The sequence below is a fragment of the Aedes albopictus genome, chromosome 2, assembly GCF_035046485.1.
Source record: "Aedes albopictus strain Foshan chromosome 2, AalbF5, whole genome shotgun sequence".
Classification (NCBI taxonomy): domain Eukaryota; kingdom Metazoa; phylum Arthropoda; class Insecta; order Diptera; family Culicidae; genus Aedes; species Aedes albopictus.
Genome location: NC_085137.1, coordinates 42,566,840 through 42,584,947, shown reverse-complemented (window position 1 = coordinate 42,584,947; position 18,108 = coordinate 42,566,840). Strand labels below are relative to the sequence as shown.

General features: G+C 44.8%; 1 protein-coding gene across 1 annotated transcript; it reads right to left on the bottom strand.

Annotated features, from left to right (window-relative positions):
• Positions 1 to 1,728: 1,728 nt before the first annotated feature.
• Positions 1,729 to 8,255, bottom strand: LOC134288544 (uncharacterized). Its single transcript, XM_062853707.1, has 2 exons — positions 7,983 to 8,255; positions 1,729 to 7,929 (listed from the first exon to the last, which is right to left on the bottom strand). The coding sequence occupies exon 2, from the start codon at positions 7,717 to 7,719 to the stop codon at positions 1,729 to 1,731; it is 5,991 nt and encodes a 1,996-aa protein (XP_062709691.1). The 5' UTR covers positions 7,720 to 7,929; positions 7,983 to 8,255.
• Positions 8,256 to 18,108: the final 9,853 nt, after the last annotated feature.

Sequence of the window (18,108 nt, the reverse complement as noted above, 5' to 3'; positions counted from 1 at the left end):
TTGGAAGTATTGTGAAATGCTCAGGTGACCTACAAGATCACCTGGCATAAACTTTTCAATTCGTTTAAGTCGCAGCAATTCTTTTTCTGCTTCTAATTGCACGTACTCGTGCAAAGGTAGCAGATTGAGAATCGCATCTAAAGCTTTTGATGGAGTGCTACGCATCGCTCCTGTAACAGCAATGGACGCAAGACGTTGGATTTTCGCAAGCTTTGATTGCGTGGTAGCCTCTTTTGTTTTTGGCCACCAAACAAACGAAGCATACGTCACTTTTGGGCGGATTATGGCAGAATAAATCCACATTATCATTTTTGGTTTCAAGCCCCACTTCCTGCCAATAGTTTTGGAGCATAACCAGAACGCACTTGTTGCCTTACCGATCACGGACTCAATTTGAGCATTCCAGTTCAGTTTGGCATCCAGTATTTGACTCGATCACTAGGATGAATTTGTATCCCTCCAAGCCGAAAAGCTTTGAGGTTGATCTTCCTTCTCCTAGTGAAAGGGACAATTACGACTTTTGACGGGTTGATGCTAAGGCCCTGAATGCCACAAAAGTTCAGCCTATTGGACGCAGGGGCTTAATTTCCCCAACAGGGAAGAAAAAAAAAAAAAAAAAGGCCCTGCTTAATACACCATGAATGTGTATAGTTTAGGGCCCTTTGCATTCTCTCCGAAACAGTTTCGTCATACTTTCCTCTCACTATTATGACTGTATCGTCTGCAAAGCCCACAACTTCGAAACCTTTTTCCTTCAAGCTTCTTAGAAGATCGTCTACAACTAAGGACCACATTAGTGGTGAGAGGACTCCTCCTTGAGGGCAACCCTTTGTTGCCCTTACTGTTGTAGAAGAACTTCCCAGCTCAGAAGTGATTTCTCTTTTTGCAAGCACAGTATGAATCCAATGTATGATACATTGGTCGAAGTTTTTATTCTCCATGGCACGCTTTATAGATGAATAGGAGGCGTTATCAAATGCTCCTTCTATATCTGAAAAGGCGCATAGAGCTATTTCTTTTGCTGAAAACGTTTTTTCCACTTTTGTTACTAGCGAATGAAGTGCTGTAACCGTTGACTTACCAGATTGATAAGCAAACTGGAAGTCAGATAGGGGATGGTCTTTTATGTAAGAAGAATTGATAAAATCCTTCAAAACCTTTTCCATAGTCTTCAACAAAACTGAAGAAAGACTAATTGGCCTGTATGCTTTGGGATGCGTCTTGTCTCGCTTCCCCTTTGTTCGGACCAGTTCTTGAAATAAAATTTCCACAGCAGTGTACTTTGTTACAACAGCTTGAAACTAAAATGTATTCTATTAATTACCGATTACAAAACTTATAATAATTTCCGACTTACATTTTATAGTGCGTTTCACCCCTTTCTCCTTTTCAGGTTGCGTTTCGCTGCACGGGACTCGCTTTGGAATCACTACAAATTACCATGAATAAATATCAACAAATTCAAAGCTTTTATTTACTTACAGCTTTCTTCCGAAATACCTCACTCAAACACCGTATTCAAATTAACTATTAGAGCTACTTTTTTACTCTCCACTTCAACTTGGAATTAGTTTTTAGCTGCAAATCACAGTTAGCACTAGAATTCAATTTCTACTATTTGCAATGGCTACTATATGATACTGTTTACAAACTCTTCTTATTTATATTTACATTTATGCTCGTCCTGCCTGAATTCAGCCACCAAATTTTCACCTACCTTTCCTGCACCTAGTCGTCACAGCAGGGCGCTCGCTGCTGACGGGTTTTCGATGCTGGGTGGTGCGTACATACCCCCTCCCCGTAATTCTGGGGGGATCCTCCAGCAGCACCAGAGTTACGCTCTTGAACCTCCAGCACAGCCAGCTTCGCCACCGGACGCCTGAACTCCCCTTTCGCCGTCTTGACCAGTGCTTGCCGTACTCGTCCATCAGGGCCTGGGTACACCTCGCTAACCACGCCTCGCGTCCAACTCTTCCTCGCTCCTTCGTCCGCTATATACACCAGGTCGCCCTGGCTGATCGGTTGTACCTCTGCGTGCCACCTGGTACGCTGGTTGATTGCTGGCACGTACTCCGCTACCCATCGCTTCCACAGGCGGTCTGCCAGTGCCTGCGATCGCTTGTAGAGGTCCCGCAACGCTTCACTTTCGTCTGTCTTCCGCACCCGCTCTACCGCCACCTCTGGACCTTTCACGAAGTGGTTCGGTGTCAACGCTTCGCTTGCTTCCGGACCAAGTCCAGAGTACGTCAACGGACGCGAATTCACCAGGTCCTCTGCTTCTGCCAACGTAGTCAACAGCACTTCGTCCGTCAATCGTCTTCCGTCATTTAGCACCGCCAGTGCTGCTTTCACGGAACGGACTAGCCGCTCCCAAACTCCGCCCATGTGGGGCGCGCTCGGTGGATTAATATTCCACCTGGTCCTCGCATCCGTCATCGCTTCTTCACAGTCCCCCTCTATCTTCCACACAATCTCTTTGCTCGCTCCCTGGAAATTCGTTCCGTTGTCGGAGTAGAATTCCACCGGTTTTCCCCGCCGACACACAAAACGCCGGATCGCCATCAAACACGCCTGCGCCGTCAAACTGTGGGCCACTTCCAGGTGAATCGCTCTCGTCGTCATGCACGTGAAGAGGCAGATCCACCGCTTTTCCGACCTACGCCCAACCGTAACTGTGACCGGACCGCAATAGTCCACCCCTGTGAAGCTGAACGGCCGCCAGCCAGGAGTGATCCGCGCCAACGGAAGGGGAACCATCCTGGGAATCTTCGGCACGCACTTCTTCGTTCTGCACCACACGCAAGCCTTCGCCACCGCCTTCAACTCCGCTCGTAGATTCGGGATCCGGAGACGTTGCCGGACATCGTTGATCACTGTCTCCGCGTTTGCGTGAGCCGCCTGCTGGTGATAGAACTCAAGCAACTTCCGAGTGGTGGGATGCCGCTTCGGAAGAATCACCGGAAACCGCAATTCAAAAGGGAGAAATGAACCCTGAGCCGCTCTGCCTTCCATCCGGAGCACACCATCCGCGTCTAAAAACGGGCTATCGTTGTACAGGCTGCTACACTTTTCTATCGGCTGCCACTCGTCGCGTGGAACTTCACGGTTCTTCGCCAACGTCCTGATTTCTTCTCCGTAGACATCGGCCTGCGCCGACCGCCACAGATACGTTTCCGCTCGCTGATACTCCTCTCGCTTCAGTGGGACTGTTATCGCTGGTATTGCCTTCTTCGCTGCGCTTCGCACTCTTGGTGGTGCCGGAACAGCCTCGATCGCCAGCCCTTTCCGCTTCCTGACGCAGTTAGATTTGAAACGGTACACGCATGCTACCGTCCGGACCAGCACTTTCCAACGAGAAATGCGGGACACGTCGACCATCGGCTCTTCTGCTGAAAGGTCGTGGAACAGATGGCATGCCCGAACCTCTTCTGGCGTGTTCGGCTCTACCACTTCCTGCTTCATCCATCGCTGTTCCGGCTGATAAAGGAATCTCGGACCTCGAAACCACGGTCCGTTCGAATCCAAACTGCTGCCGCTTTTCCACTTCGTCAAATCGTCGGCGATATTGTTCTTCGTGGAAATCCACCGCCACTCGCTGTGCTTCGTGAGGCTGAGAATCTCGCCGATCCGGAAAGCCACGAACGGTTTGTACCTACGCTGCTCCGAATGGATCCATGATACGACTGTTCTGGAATCTGACCAGATGAACCGCTGCTTGATTTCCAGCGAGTGCGCTTCCACGACGGTTTGCAGCAACCTTGCTCCAATCACCGCCGCCTGCAGCTCCAGCCTAGGGATGGACATCATCTTTAATGGAGCTACCTTCGACCTCGCCATCACCAGCGCGCAAACTGGCCTGTTTCCCGTGAGCACACGGAAGTACGCTGCTGCTCCATACGCATCTTGGCTGGTGTCTACCAGCACGTGAAGCTGTACAGAGTTGTAATCCACGGACCTCGAACCTTGGAAGTAGAAACGGGGAATTTTCACGTTCTCGATCTCCGGGAGCCGAGCAATCCACCGATCCCACTTTTCGCAGCTTTCGTCGTCGATTGGTTGGTCCCAGTCGCTGCCACTACGCCACAGATCTTGGATCATCATTTTTCCGTGGATAACGAAGGTAGCCAGCATTCCTAGCGGATCGAACAGGCTCATAACGCTGCTCATCACCACTCTTTTTGTCAGTCGACGTTCGCCGGAGAAATACGGCGCCAGATCTTCCCGGAACTTGGCAAGGAACGTGAATTCGTCGCTGACTGGATTCCACACTATTCCCAGGACTCGCTCTAGATTCGACTCCTTGTTCTGAAGAATCTGCACGCTCTGATCAGGTACACGCTCGCCGATGCCTTCCAGAAATGCGCCCGAATTGGACACCCAGTTCCGGATCTCGAATCCGCCTTTGGAATGGACGAACTTCACCTCTTGGGCCCGCTTCACCGCTTCTTCGACCGTGTCCGTGCTATCGAAATAGTCGTCCACGTAATGGTTTTCCACAATCGCTTCGGCCGCTTCCGGAAACTGTCCGGCATACTCTTCTGCGTTCCGGTTCTTGATGTACTGCGCCGTACAAGGAGAGCTTGTCGCGCCGAACATCGTCACGTCTATGATGTAGACCTCCATCTTCTCTGACTCACTTCCACGGAATACAAACCGCGCTCTCTTGTCTGCGTCTCGCACTCGAACTTGGAGGTACATTTCCTTGATGTCGCCGCCGAAGCCTACTACTCGCTCACGGAATTTCGCTAGGACATTGGGGAGCGGAGTTAACATGTCCGGTCCCTTCAGCAGTTGTGAGTTCAGCGATACTCCGTTGACCGCCGCTGCTGCGTCCCACACCAGACGCACTTTTCCCGGCTTCTTTGGATGCACCACTACACTGATCGGCAGGTACCACACTTCGTTCGGCTCGAACCGCCTCAGTTCGGCCTCTGTCGCTACGTGAATGTAGCCTTTCGTCGCATAATCGTTGATCAGCTCGCTCACCTTCTTGCGCAGCTGGTCGTCTTTCGCTAGCCGCCTTTCGAGGCAACGGAATCGCTTCACCGCCATGGGATAGCTGTCGGGAAACCGCATTTCGTCCTCCTTCCACAATAATCCCGTCTCGAAACGGTCGCCAACTCGTACGGTCGTACTGTTGAGGTTCGCCTTAGCTCGCTTGTCTTCTTCGGATTCCGGCAACAGCGCCACGGAAATCACCGACTCCTCCAAGGTGTAATGATTTCGCAGCATGTCGTGCAACTCCTGATTCGAAACCGTTTCGCATTGGTGAAGACCGACTATGCCTGGTTCGACGCGGCCAGCGCATGTTGGCCCGTAGATGGTCCAGCCTAGCTTCGACCGGACGGCGATCGGTTCGTCAGGCTTGCCGATCCTGGATTCCAAAGGAGCGTATAGATGGATGTCCTTGAGGCCGATGAGGATTTGTGGAACTCCACGTGAGAATTCTGTTACTGGAAGTCCTCGCAGGTGGGAATGCCCACTGATGATCTCCGACATAGCCACGTTTTGCTGTGGCAACTTCAAACTTTCCACCGTATGAGCTGCCTTGATGCGGAAATGCTGCGTCGCTCCTCTGGCCGAGATGAATAGCTCCACCTTCTGGGAATGCTTCTCCACTCTGGATACTCCCGCTGTCCATGTCACTCTAAGCGGCTGCGTCACTCCTTGGACTTGTAACGCAATCGCCAGCGACTTCTCCAGTAGCGTATACGACGACCCCTCGTCAAGGAAAGCGATGGTATCGATGGCATGCTTCCCGTTGTACAACGTGATCGGTATCATCCGGAAAATCGCCGACTGTCGATGGAGATGCACGTTGCAGTTCGCGCCAACGGATTGGTCGATGTGAAGCAGCGGATTATGTCGCTCGGTGCACTGGTTCACGTTGCATCGCAGGTTGAGCTTGCATCGGGCGCTTCCGTGTTCGTTGAGGCACAGGTAGCACAGCTTCCACTTCCGCACCGCCTCCCATCTTTCAGGCAATCGCAGCCTTTTGAAGCTCTCGCAGTTCCGGATCCGATGATCGTAGCGACCGCAGATCCTGCACGGTTTCTTCTCCCGACTCGGGACTTGATTAGCTGCACTGGCTTCGACACTGTGCGTGTGCAGGAAGCCTTCTTTCTCCTTCCTTCCGTTCTTCTTCCGGAACGCTTGATCCGATGCGACGGACGCCGACTCGCAATACGAAGTGATCTCGCTAGCATCCTTGACAATCCTCGAGAGAAAGTTGGATAATGTCCGGAGCGTCACGAGTTGGGCCTTCCTCCGATACCGCACCCATTCCAGCTGCGTACTGGCCGGCAACTTCTCCGTCAACTCCTGGATGAGCATCGGGTTGATGAGATGCGCTGTCAGACCTGTCGCCTCCAAATGATCGGTTAGCTGCTGCACGACGACACCGAACTGGATGAACGACGCCAACTTGTCCGCTCTTGGAGACGGTGCCTTCCGCACGTTCGACAGCAGCATGTTCAGCAACTGCTCAGGCCTGCCGTACAGCATCCGCAAGGTTTTGATGATTTGCGGTACTGCACTCGGAAGTAGGAGTCTGCTTCTTACCGCTTCTAGTGCTTGACCCTTCAAACACTCTTGAAGTCGCGCCAGATTCTCGACGTTCGAAAACCCGCACGCCGTTGTGGACGTCTCGTAGGCGCTGATAAACATCGGACATTCCTCGAGCCGCCCCGTGAATGTCGGAAGCTTCTTTGACAGAAACTGCCGAGCGGAGAGTTGAGCCTTCGTTGGACCACGCACCATTACCTCGGATTGCATTCCGAAGCCTTCTTCCTGCGACGAACTCTCTTCTTCCGACTTCGAATCCGATTCTTCGGACTCCTCTTCACTTGGTTCGCTGGCTTGGTACGAGCGTAGAGCGACGTCTTCTTCAAACTGCGGCCTCTTCTTCTTCTTCTGCACCTCCGGGTGCCCGAGTGGAGTTTTCTTGTTGCCCACCGGTGGGAGCGAGGTTATGTCCTGCAGGACGGGTGGTGCAATCCCAAATACTTTCGGAGTGGAGAACTTGCTGAAGGCTCCTCGGTAATCCTCGCGATCTGCTTTGGCCGGTTTAGCTAGATTCCGGTCCGATTTGCCCGACTTTCGCTTCTCAGGCTCCTCTTCTTCCGGCTGTTTCATTCCCGGCTTCGCTTGCTTGGACTTCCTACCTTCCTTGTATCCTCCTTTTTCGCCTCCGGATGCTCCACCTTCCTCCAGGTCGGCTACCTCTTCCCTCGCCGAATCGAGCTTCACTTTCTCCAGCTTCTCCTGCACCTGCTTCAGCACTTCTTTGCGCTTCTTCCGGTGCGCTTCTTCTTCGGCCGCTTGTAGCTCCATTTGCTCCTTCTCGTACGCCAACTCCATTTCGCGCCTTTCTCTTTCCGCTTCCTGCCGCAGCAGAAACAGCTTCTTCTGGTGTTCCAGCCGCTTCCTGTGTAGGATCGTTTGCAGTTCCATGGCCTGTCTCTCCTTCTCCATCTCCTTCTCGAGTTTCTCGCACTCCTCTTCCAGGCCGAGAGGCCCCTCTTTGTCCACCGATCGCCGCAGACACTCTTCACAGGACCACGAAACATCCCTCACTTCAGCCGAAACACCGGCGCACCCGAAATGGTACCAACGTTGGCAATGGTCACAAAACACCATCTCACTTTCGTCGTCATCCGGACGACGACATCCCGCGCAGTTGAAACCCGTCTTTTCTGGATCTTGATTCAGTCGCGACATTATAAAATTTTCAAGAAAATGTTCGGACCAGTTCTTGAAATAAAATTTCCACAGCAGTGTACTTTGTTACAACAGCATGAAACTAAAATGTATTCTATTAATTACCGATTACAAAACTTATAATAATTTCCGACTTACATTTTATAGTGCGTTTCACCCCTTTCTCCTTTTCAGGTTGCGTTTCGCTGCACGGGACTCGCTTTGGAATCACTACAAATTACCATGAATAAATATCAACAAATTCAAAGCTTTTATTTACTTACAGCTATCTTCCGAAATACCTCACTCAAACACCGTATTCAAATTAACTATTAGAGCTACTTTTTTACTCTCCACTTCAACTTGGAATTAGTTTTTAGCTGCAAATCACAGTTAGCACTAGAATTCAATTTCTACTATTTGCAATGGCTACTATATGATACTGTTTACAAACTCTTCTTATTTATATTTACATTTATGCTCGTCCTGCCTGAATTCAGCCACCAAATTTTCACCTACCTTTCCTGCACCTAGTCGTCACAGCAGGGCGCTCGCTGCTGACGGGTTTCCGATGCTGGGTGGTGCGTACACCTTTTTTGGTATAAAGATAACTTTTACAAGTCTCCATTTTGATGGAACGAAATTCAATCTCAAACTAGCCTTGAACATCTCAATTAGTGATGGAACCAACACCGCTTCTCCGTTTTGAATCAGTGCTGGAAATATCCCATCAACTTCTGCAGATTTAAAAGGCTGAAAAGATCTTATCGCATTTTCCACTCTGGCCTTCGTGAAGATTTCATCAGCTAAATCTGAGGCGGTGTTTACTGTACTATTTGACTCCATTGAGTTTATACTAGGACATCCTTCACCTTCCAGAGATATAGTATCTTTGGAATCCACACTTAGAACCGAACCTGGAAAATGGGTTTCCATCATTAAATCCAAAGTTTCACGAGGAGTTTTGGTAAAAGCTCCATCGTCGCGCTTCAGGTTTCCCAATTCATTTGAATGATCTTTTGCAAGCGTTTTCTGTAGTCTTGCAACTACAGGAGTGCTGTTTTTGTGTTCACATGTCAGCATCCAAGATTTTCTTTTCCATTTTCGTATTTCGTTGTTGTAATCAGTCAGGGCTTTCCTGTACTGAGTCCAATCTCCCGTTTGTTTCGGCTCTATTGAACATTTTACGAGAAAATTTTCTTAGGCGATCCAGTTTAAAGTTCCACCATGGCACGTCTCTAGTAGAAGACGATTGTATGGTGGGACAACTGCTGTTAAAGGAATTGATGATACTTTCATTTACTCTTTGAGAAAATGATTCCAACTTTTGGGTTGAACAGGGTGTCTACTACCTGGAAAAACCTGGAAAACCGGGAATCCTCAGGGAATTTTATTTAACAGGGAAAAACCTGGAATACTCAGGGAATATCTTGAGTACTCAGGGAAATTTTACTCCGATGAAAAACATTGGATCGTATGAATAAATAAAAACCTGGTAGTAAAAATCCATATAGAAATTTCGCTACAAGGATTTTTTCCAGAAATTCCGTCTGGGTTTCTTTCTTGAACATCTTTAGAATTACCTCCTGGAATGTCTCTCAGGATTTCTTATAAAATTCCTTCCGCATTTTTGACGCTATTTTTCTTGGTATTCCATTTTGATTTTTTTCCTGAAAGGTATACATCCGGGTTCCTTCCAGGATTCCTGAATTTCAACCGATTTCTCCTGGAGTTTTTCACGGGGATGCTATTTCTTTCCGGAGTTCCTCCAGTGTTTTGCTCAAAGTAATCTTCGTAGGATTTCTACCAGAATTTATCCCGAATACTCTATAAGAATTTCTGTCGAGATAAATCGTGGAATTTCTTTCGGCATTCCTCATGGAAATTTTACACGATTTCTTCCGGTGTTCCTGTTGGGACTTCCCCAGATGATCTTCCCAGAATTTCTATCGGAGTTGCTAAAGGAGTTTTTCCTACTAAAGTACCTCTAAGGGTTTCTGAAGGAGTTTTCACGAATTAACTACAAGAGTTCCTCAAGAGACTTCTTTCATTTTTTTCCTGTGATATCTTCAAATAATTGCTTTGGGCTTTCTTCGAGATGTTCTTCCTGGTCTCCTACAGGAATTTCTTAAAAGTTTTCGCGAGGTTTATTTTGATGTTTTACCTGAGATTTCTCTCGGAGTATCTCCTGGAACTTACAATTACTTACAATTCCCCAACAAAAAAATCTTCTGGAACTTCTCTCAGAAGATTCCTTCCGATGTAGGTCTTAAGATGCTTCTCAGAGTTTTTCTGAATTTACCCTGGACTTTCTCCTAAGATTTTTTTTCCAGAGTGGCTTTTGGGATTTCTGCAGGAGTTATTGCTGATATTTCTCATTGAATTCTTCTCTTGCATTCTTTCAGAGCCAGGCTGTTCCTTGTAGTTGTACCAGATTTCTGGCAGTGATCCCACCTTAGATTTTTATACAGATATTCTTTGCATTATTCCCAAATTTCTTCCAGGAATCTTTACCAGAAATTATTCCGAGATTCTGGATACTCCTTTAGGGATTTATCCGAAAATAATTGCAGGAATTCTTCTACGGGATTTCCTCAGAATGTCTCTTGAGATAACTTACGAAATACCTTATAGGAAGTTCTTGGAGGAATATTCGATGGAATTCAAATAAAATCTTGCGAAAAACTCCGCAAAGTGTTATTGAAGAAATCTCGACAGGAACTTCAGGAGAAATCGGAGATAAAATGAGACATCTCGAAAAAAGTTCTAGGTAATAGTAAACCCGAGAAGAAATATTAAGGACATCCAAGAAGGAATTCTGAATTCCTCATGGAGTCCTGAAAGTAGCTACGGACGAGGTTCCGCGAGAAAAAACAAGAGAAAATCCCGATATAAACTATTGGATAGCTATCCCGGAAAACCATTAAAAAAGACACGGACACTGGCTTCACCCGCGGCTGTACCGATTGAACGATACTTAACACGGAGTGGCTACGGATAAGAAGCTATTCTCGTGAAGAATTTCATCGCTCGTAGTGGGAATCGAACCCTCATCCATCCGGACTCTAACCGCATGGCTACGAGGCTCAACCAATGACATTCTTGAAGAAACTTTGAATAGTCTTGGATGGATCTTCAGGAGCAATCCAGCGAGAATCTCTGGAAGTATATCGGAAAAACTTTTTAAAGTAATATTGGGACGTACTCAAACAGATATCCCGAGTAGAGGAAAAGAGCTCAATAATAGCATATTTTGATATGGAGATCAAAAAGTGATATGGGTTTGATTGACATAAGAGATAAAAGATCTAAAAATAAAATCAAAAATTTACTCCTGGAACATCATCATCATATCATATTTAGATTTTGTAAGATCTAACCAATAGCAGCGAGCTATTCGCTTGATCTTGAAATATCAAATTTTGATATTGTTCAGATGTTCCAGGAACATTTATCAGATATTATTTTCAGATCTTTTATCTCTTATATCAATCAAATCAATATCACGTTTTGATCGTCAGTATTTCACCTCTACCCGGGATCTCGTGAAAGAATCTTGTGGAAAGCCAGGAAGTTACTTTGTAAGAAGATCCAGGAATTACGCTCAGAAATCTTGAAAGATTTCTGAAGAGCAGGGGAACTTACGTATTTCCGGCAGTTTTTTTTCTCTTTGTCATGGTTTTTTTTTTGAAACCTAGGTTTCAGCTGTTGAACTCAGAGTTGACATCAAATCCTTCCCAACCAAGCTGAATATGATCAAGTTTCAGGCAATTTGGCCGACATAAATCCCTAATGGCGAAGAGAACTATCAGGGAACCAGGTATGGCCGTGATTAACCGGAATAAAAGTAGGAAACTACGGAGTACATATGATACGTTTTATTCACGAGGTTAGAAAGATGTACAGTTTTAGAAAGTAGAAAAACATTGACAGTTGTCATCGAAGGGCTTAAGCAACACACATGTTATAATAGAGTTACGACAGCGCAAGTTTTGGTTGTATAGAAGTTTATTTTACGTAATTCTAACATTGTGTTGAAATAACGTAAAATAAACTTCTATACAACCAAAACTTGCGCTGTCGTAACTTATATATAACATGTGTGTTACATGGGGGGTTCCGACATTTAGGTCGAATAGCGGAATTACTACTCCTCAACAAGAACCAACCTGCCGATGATACCCTAAGTCATTCTTTATATTATTTTAGAAAATTTGGGTTATTTTTTTAAATTATAAACTTTTAAAATTTCATCTGGAAAAACCTGGAAAACTCAGGGAATTTTATTTTGAGTTATGAGTAGACACCCTGTTGAATCGATAGTTTCCCCCATTGTAAATGAATGCGAATTCAACAATTCTACATATTGATCCCAGTTTGTCTTCCTGGGATTTCTAAATGCAGTTCTAGAATAATCTCCACCGCTCCAATTGAAGATTATGTGTTTATGATCAGATAGAGAAATCTCATCTTATACGTGCCAGTTTGTGATCTTGTCAAAGATTGCAGCGTTGCACAGTGTTAGATCCAAGACCTCTTGTCTGATTGCATTTAAGAAAGTAGGTTTATCACCATTATTACAAATGTCTATATTGGTCGAAGACAGATTACTCTAATAGTGACTCACCTCGACTGTTAATATCCGTACTACCCCAAACCGTGTGATGCGCATTGGCGTCACAGCCAATGATGAACGATTTGTTGTTTTCTTTACAGAATTGAACAAATGATGCGATCTCAGGAGGAGGTACCCCAGGAACATCACCAGGAAAGTAAGCTGAAGCCACAGCGATCTCAGTTTTACTCCTAGTGGTTGGTACCTCTACCATGACCGCAACAATGTCCCTTCTGATAAACTCTGTAATAGGATAACATTTTAACGTTTTACGTACTAGGACAGCAGTTCTGGGAGAATCTTGTTGCTCATCATAAAATAGTTTACTATTTTGTGTCAGAACACCAAGAATCTTTCGTTTATTGGACCATGGCTCTTGAATAAGCGCCACTTCCAGTCCTTCTTTTTTAAACCTTCGACTCAACACAGCAGAAGCACCTTTTGCGTGATGAAGGTTTACCTGTACAAACTTGATTCCAGTCATGAAAATATACATTTACCCACTTTTGTTAAGCCTCGGAATTGAGACTTAAGAAAAGTAGCCGATTATCCCGGAGACAAATTAGGTCCACTGCGTCATTGCTCCGTTTAAGGGCAAAAAAACTGTGGAGGGTGCCCTGGTACTCCACAGGCACCGTTAGCGGCTAGGTTTTTATTAGACCCCCCTAACCATTCATTCCTAGGCACGGTACGCATTAAGCCGCTTGACACCATGAATTAGTAAGGGTATGCGGTACGGGAATTTTTCAAGGCGAAACGAAACGAAACGAAATACAAAATTTCTGATACGATGCGGTACGAAACGAAACGGAATTCAAAAATGTTTCGTGAGATCGATACGAAATTCGAATTCACTCGGTATTTTTCGAAACGAAACGAAATTTTCGTAAAAGTTTCGCGGAATTTTTCAGTTACATCATTTTTTTTTTGCGTACTTATGCTGCGTGTTTGCGATAACGGATTGAGTTTCCATAAATACTCTGATCATTTGCTACAGTGCCATTTATATTTTGGAATTTTAATGATTCCACCAATAACCTGATAAGATTGATTCAATGACTCAGTAAGAGCACACTGATATTGCGTACTCTAATGCCGTTTGTTTATCAGAAACATGAAGCAATGATATGAAAACATCAGCCAGATGTTTACCAATCAAGCCTTTTTGGATAGCGTAACTTCTGGAGAAAGCCTAAAATCTAAACCTAAAATTGACAGATGATTGAATTTATCGAAAAATACAAGTAAAACTAACATAGAAATTTTAAAGAATACTTAAGAAATGTGTGCGGCACTTATTAAATATGAAGGCATCCGCAAACTTATTCGAAAAATATAACACAATCATCTCTAAGTATTAGGCCAAACCTTCTACCAGATAGATCTGGACTCGAACCTGGTGTGATGGTTAAAGTCCATGCCGTTTTTGGTGCAGGCGCCGAGGACCTAGGGTCGAATTCCACTCCCAAAAGACTTCGGGTCTTTCGATTCGAGCCTACAATGTTTGTTTTATTGCTCTCATCGCTTGACATGCGTTTGTTGCGGAGCGCCTTTGTTACCAACATGCACCGCTTAGGACAAAGCGTTTGTTTTTCGACGTGATCCGTTTTTCGTACCCTGTTTAAGATGTTTTTTAAGGACAATCGTCTTGAAATCCCGTTTCGACAGTTCATCAGAACATTAAATGCACAAAGCTCAAGACGCAAGCCTCAAACAACAGTGCATTTTATTATTCTGTTCTTGCTCACTTATAACAATAAGCTTAAAATAAGAAGACCAGGTGCGCTGGTTTTGTTTACGAAGAGATTTGTGCGCTCGAAATCGCGAGTAGGTGTCAAAGTCGGCCATTTTGGGATTCCAACAAGTCTGTCCTTAACACTTTTCAGCAATATGAGATTAGCAAGATCTTCGATAGGGACATTTACACTATGTATTTGTTTTCGAAATTTATTAGACATTCCGCGGAATTCCGTTTTATTTCGTCAAAATCTATTTTTCTGAGACGAAATTTTTAGAATTTGGCGAAACGAAACGAAATTCAAAATCATAAATTTCGCCAAGCTGAATTCCGTGGAATTCCGCGGAATTTCGATTCGAGTTGTATTTGGCGAAACTTTTCGGTATACCGCATACCCTTATGAATTAGGGGTCACCTGTTAGTGGACTCTTACCACCGGAACAGACGGTCCGTAGTGTTATTTTTAGCCAGTTGAAGGAACTGCTACCGACACTACACGGCTATCTAGGCTGATCGGGAATAGAAATTAATATTGTTGATCAACTTCTTTCGAGCCCGAACAGCCGAAACATACATAGTTAAACATACTATTGTAAGTAAATGTCAATCTCCTAAATCCTAATACGGCCCTGCGAAAAGATCTAACAGTAGACCAATCTGAAACGCTAACAACAGCAGCTTCAGTAGATAGATATGAACATTGTATAAAAAAAGTTCGACATACCCTCCCGATCAAAAGGTTGTTTTCACCCCCTTAAAAACATGTCATTTTTTAGGCCCATATCTCCATCAATTTGCGTCCGGTTTCAAAACCTTAGATCTCATTCAAAAGATAATAAGTCAAAGAAACTTTGAACATGATTTAAATGAAACTTTTTCAGAAATATTGGTATGTAAGCTTGACCCAAAGTTGCTAAATGTTCAAAAAAAGAAAAATAAACTTACGGCAGTGTCGCTGGAAATTGGGTCGAACAAATTCAATTATGAGAGCGATTATATAACCTATTTTCTATGAGCTTTCAACTGCTTTTTACCGAAATCAAGTAAAATAACTCTTGATGTCATCGTATAAAGTTATGCCATGGCCCATAACTTCGGGATAGACAGAGTTGTACACACTGTCCGGCAATATATAACATGGAATCTACAGCTGTAATAATATATGTTTTGCTGTTTTGAGTTACATAACTATCAACTAGCCGGGGCCCGTGGCGCAGTGGGCAAACGTTCGTTTCATAAGTGGATGGCCATGGGTTCGATCCCAGCCTCAATTTTTGCAATTTTTGCAATTTTTCGTCAGTTGCTCTTCCCCCCCAGAGCGGCTGTCACCTGCCCCTCTTTTGAGCATTTAGCTCTATCAGATATCAGTAGGTCGGCTCCAGAGGCACGTTCTCCTCCATTTGGGAAATTTGTGCCATCGCCATGAACATGAGCCAATTTAAAATTTACCTGAGGGAGAAGGGAAGAAAAAAGGAAGGAACAGGGAGATGGACAGGTAAGGGAATAGGAACGTCATACACGCATAAGGGTACCACAATGGGTCAAGAACAACAGAACATCCTGAAGATTCAGGTTTCTGAAGTCAGTTTCACTTAATAAAATATAGCTCCAACTGACCCGGAAACTTGGATATTGGCGATTGGCATTTCATAACCGGCCCTCAATCGGGCTGAAAAAGGAACAAACATCGTGCTCATTATTCTACCATGGACAATGTATACAATTGAAAACAGCGCAAAGGTAACGCAGTACGATATAGTAGAACAGGTGCCAACTGGAATCGATGAAAAATGAGTTCCATAAAGGTTTGAACAACCTTAAAGAATTCAAAGGTACAGAACAATGCCTACTGGTCTTTAGAAAATATTAGTAAACATGGTTCATTACGTATTATTATTCAGTGTAGCAAGCTAGCATTGCAAGTTTCGATATGAAGTTGTGTACTCCATAAAAGATTGGATAACCTAAATCATCACAAAGCTATCATGGAGTGACCCTTGAGAATTAAGAGGCTCATGGATCCTATGTGATGTTCAATCGGATCTACCAATGATTCTTTAAGGTTCTCCAAGATCTCCCTTGAGTATAGGTCAGTACTGGTTGTATCTAAAGCATTAAGAATGATGTTTATACTCACAACAGCCCCAGGCATCTATGTTGTATCAAGTGGTGGGTTTCATGATTGTATAGCATAACCGAGAATTTCCTGGAGGTTAGGCTATCTGATCTACAAATGCAATTAGTTATCTATTGGAGCATTATGAATGAAATTTACGCCAGCCTCACGTAGCTATGTGCTATCAAGTGGTGAGTTCATTGCCAGTATAAGGATCAGCAAGAGCTTCCTTGAGTATAGGTCATCGGATCTACTTACTAACGTATTTGGATGTCTTTAAGAGATTTACGACTAAGGTTCACACTAACACAAGCTCAGGTAACTATGATCTATCAACTTTTGAGTTCGAAAAATATTTAAGGGACTCCAAGAACTCCCTTGAGTATAGGTCATCGAATCACTGAGAGCATGAAGAATGTGGTTTAACTTCTAAAGTCCCCTAAAATTCATGTGAAACTTCATGAAATACCATGAAACGCATTGAAACACCCTGAAATACTTTGAAACGCCTCTCAAACCCTCATTAATCATTCGCGAAATTCACCTGTGAGCCTCTTAAGCCCCCTCAAACTCGACGGAAGTCCCCTGAAACACCCTGAAACGCATTGAAACACCTTGAAACGCTTTGAAACGCATATGAAATTTACCTGAGAGCCTCTGAAGCCTTGTGAAACCTCCTGAAACGCTTTAAAACGCTTTGAAACGCCTCTCGAAACCCTATGAAACCTACGAGAAATTCACCTGCGAGTCTCTGAAGCCCCCCAAACCCTCCTGGAACCTCCTGAGATGCCCTGAAACGCATTGAAACGCCCTGAAATACCTTAAAACGCTATGAAACGCTTTGAAATGTCAAACACCTGTAAAACCTCTGTGAAATTCAGCTTAGAGCCTCTGAAGCCCCCTTAAATCCATGTGAAACCTCCTGAAATGTCCTGAAACTCCCTGGAACGCATTGAAATGCCTTGAAAAACTTTGAAATGCCTCTAAGACCTCCATGAAACCTCCGTGAAATTCCCCTGCGAACCTTTGAAGCCCTCTTAAGTCCCCTAAACCTGCTGAAACACCCTGAAACGCATTAAAACGCCATGGAACGCTTTGCAACGCCTCTTATATTCCTTTAAAGCCTCCGTGAAATTTACCTGAGAGCCTCTGAAGCCCCCTAAAACGCCTGTGAAGCCTCCTGAAACGCCCTGAAACGCCTTGAAACACCCTGAAACGCCCAAAAGCGCTTTGAAACGCCTCTAAAACCCCTTTAAACCTCCGTCAATTTTACCCCAGATCCACTGAAGCCCCCTTAAACCCCTATGAAACCTCCTGAAACGCATTGAAACGCTTTGAAAAGCCGCTGAAATCGTCATGAAACCTCCGTGAAATTCACCTGCGAGCCACCTAAGCACCCCCCCCCCCAAATTCATCGGAAACCTTCTGAAATGCCCTGAAACGCAAAGAAGCGCTTTGAAACGCCTCTAAAGCCTCCGTGAAATTTATCTGCGAGGCTCTGAAGCCCCCTTAAGCCCCCCTAAAAATTCCTGAATCGCCCTAAAACGCATTAAAACGGCCTGAAACGCCTTGAAGCGCGTTTGAAACGCATCTAAAACCCCCTAATCAACCTGAGAATAACTACATACTGTTAATGTTAAGATCTAAACTTAAGAACAGTTTGGGCGACCGTAAATGTCCCAAATATTTATGAGAATATCAAGTGGACTTCAGGTTGATCCAGTAAACGCGATTGCTTATACAACGTTACGCAGTAATCAGTATATTAGATATGGCTGCTGTTGCGAGTGTAGACCTGAAGTTCTGAACTCTAAGGTAATTTGGCTAATATGGAATATCCATATAATGTCTCTAAATGACATATGAAATTGCAAAATTTTCACGGATCCCAGCAGATTATGCAATGCTATTATTTATGGCGCAAACACATGAAATAATTCT

What these genes read in the sequence shown, in the direction of transcription:
- LOC134288544 (XM_062853707.1), bottom strand. Translation starts at nt 7,719, where the DNA reads ATGTCGCGACTGAATCAAGATCCAGAAAAGACGGGTTTCAACTGCGCG.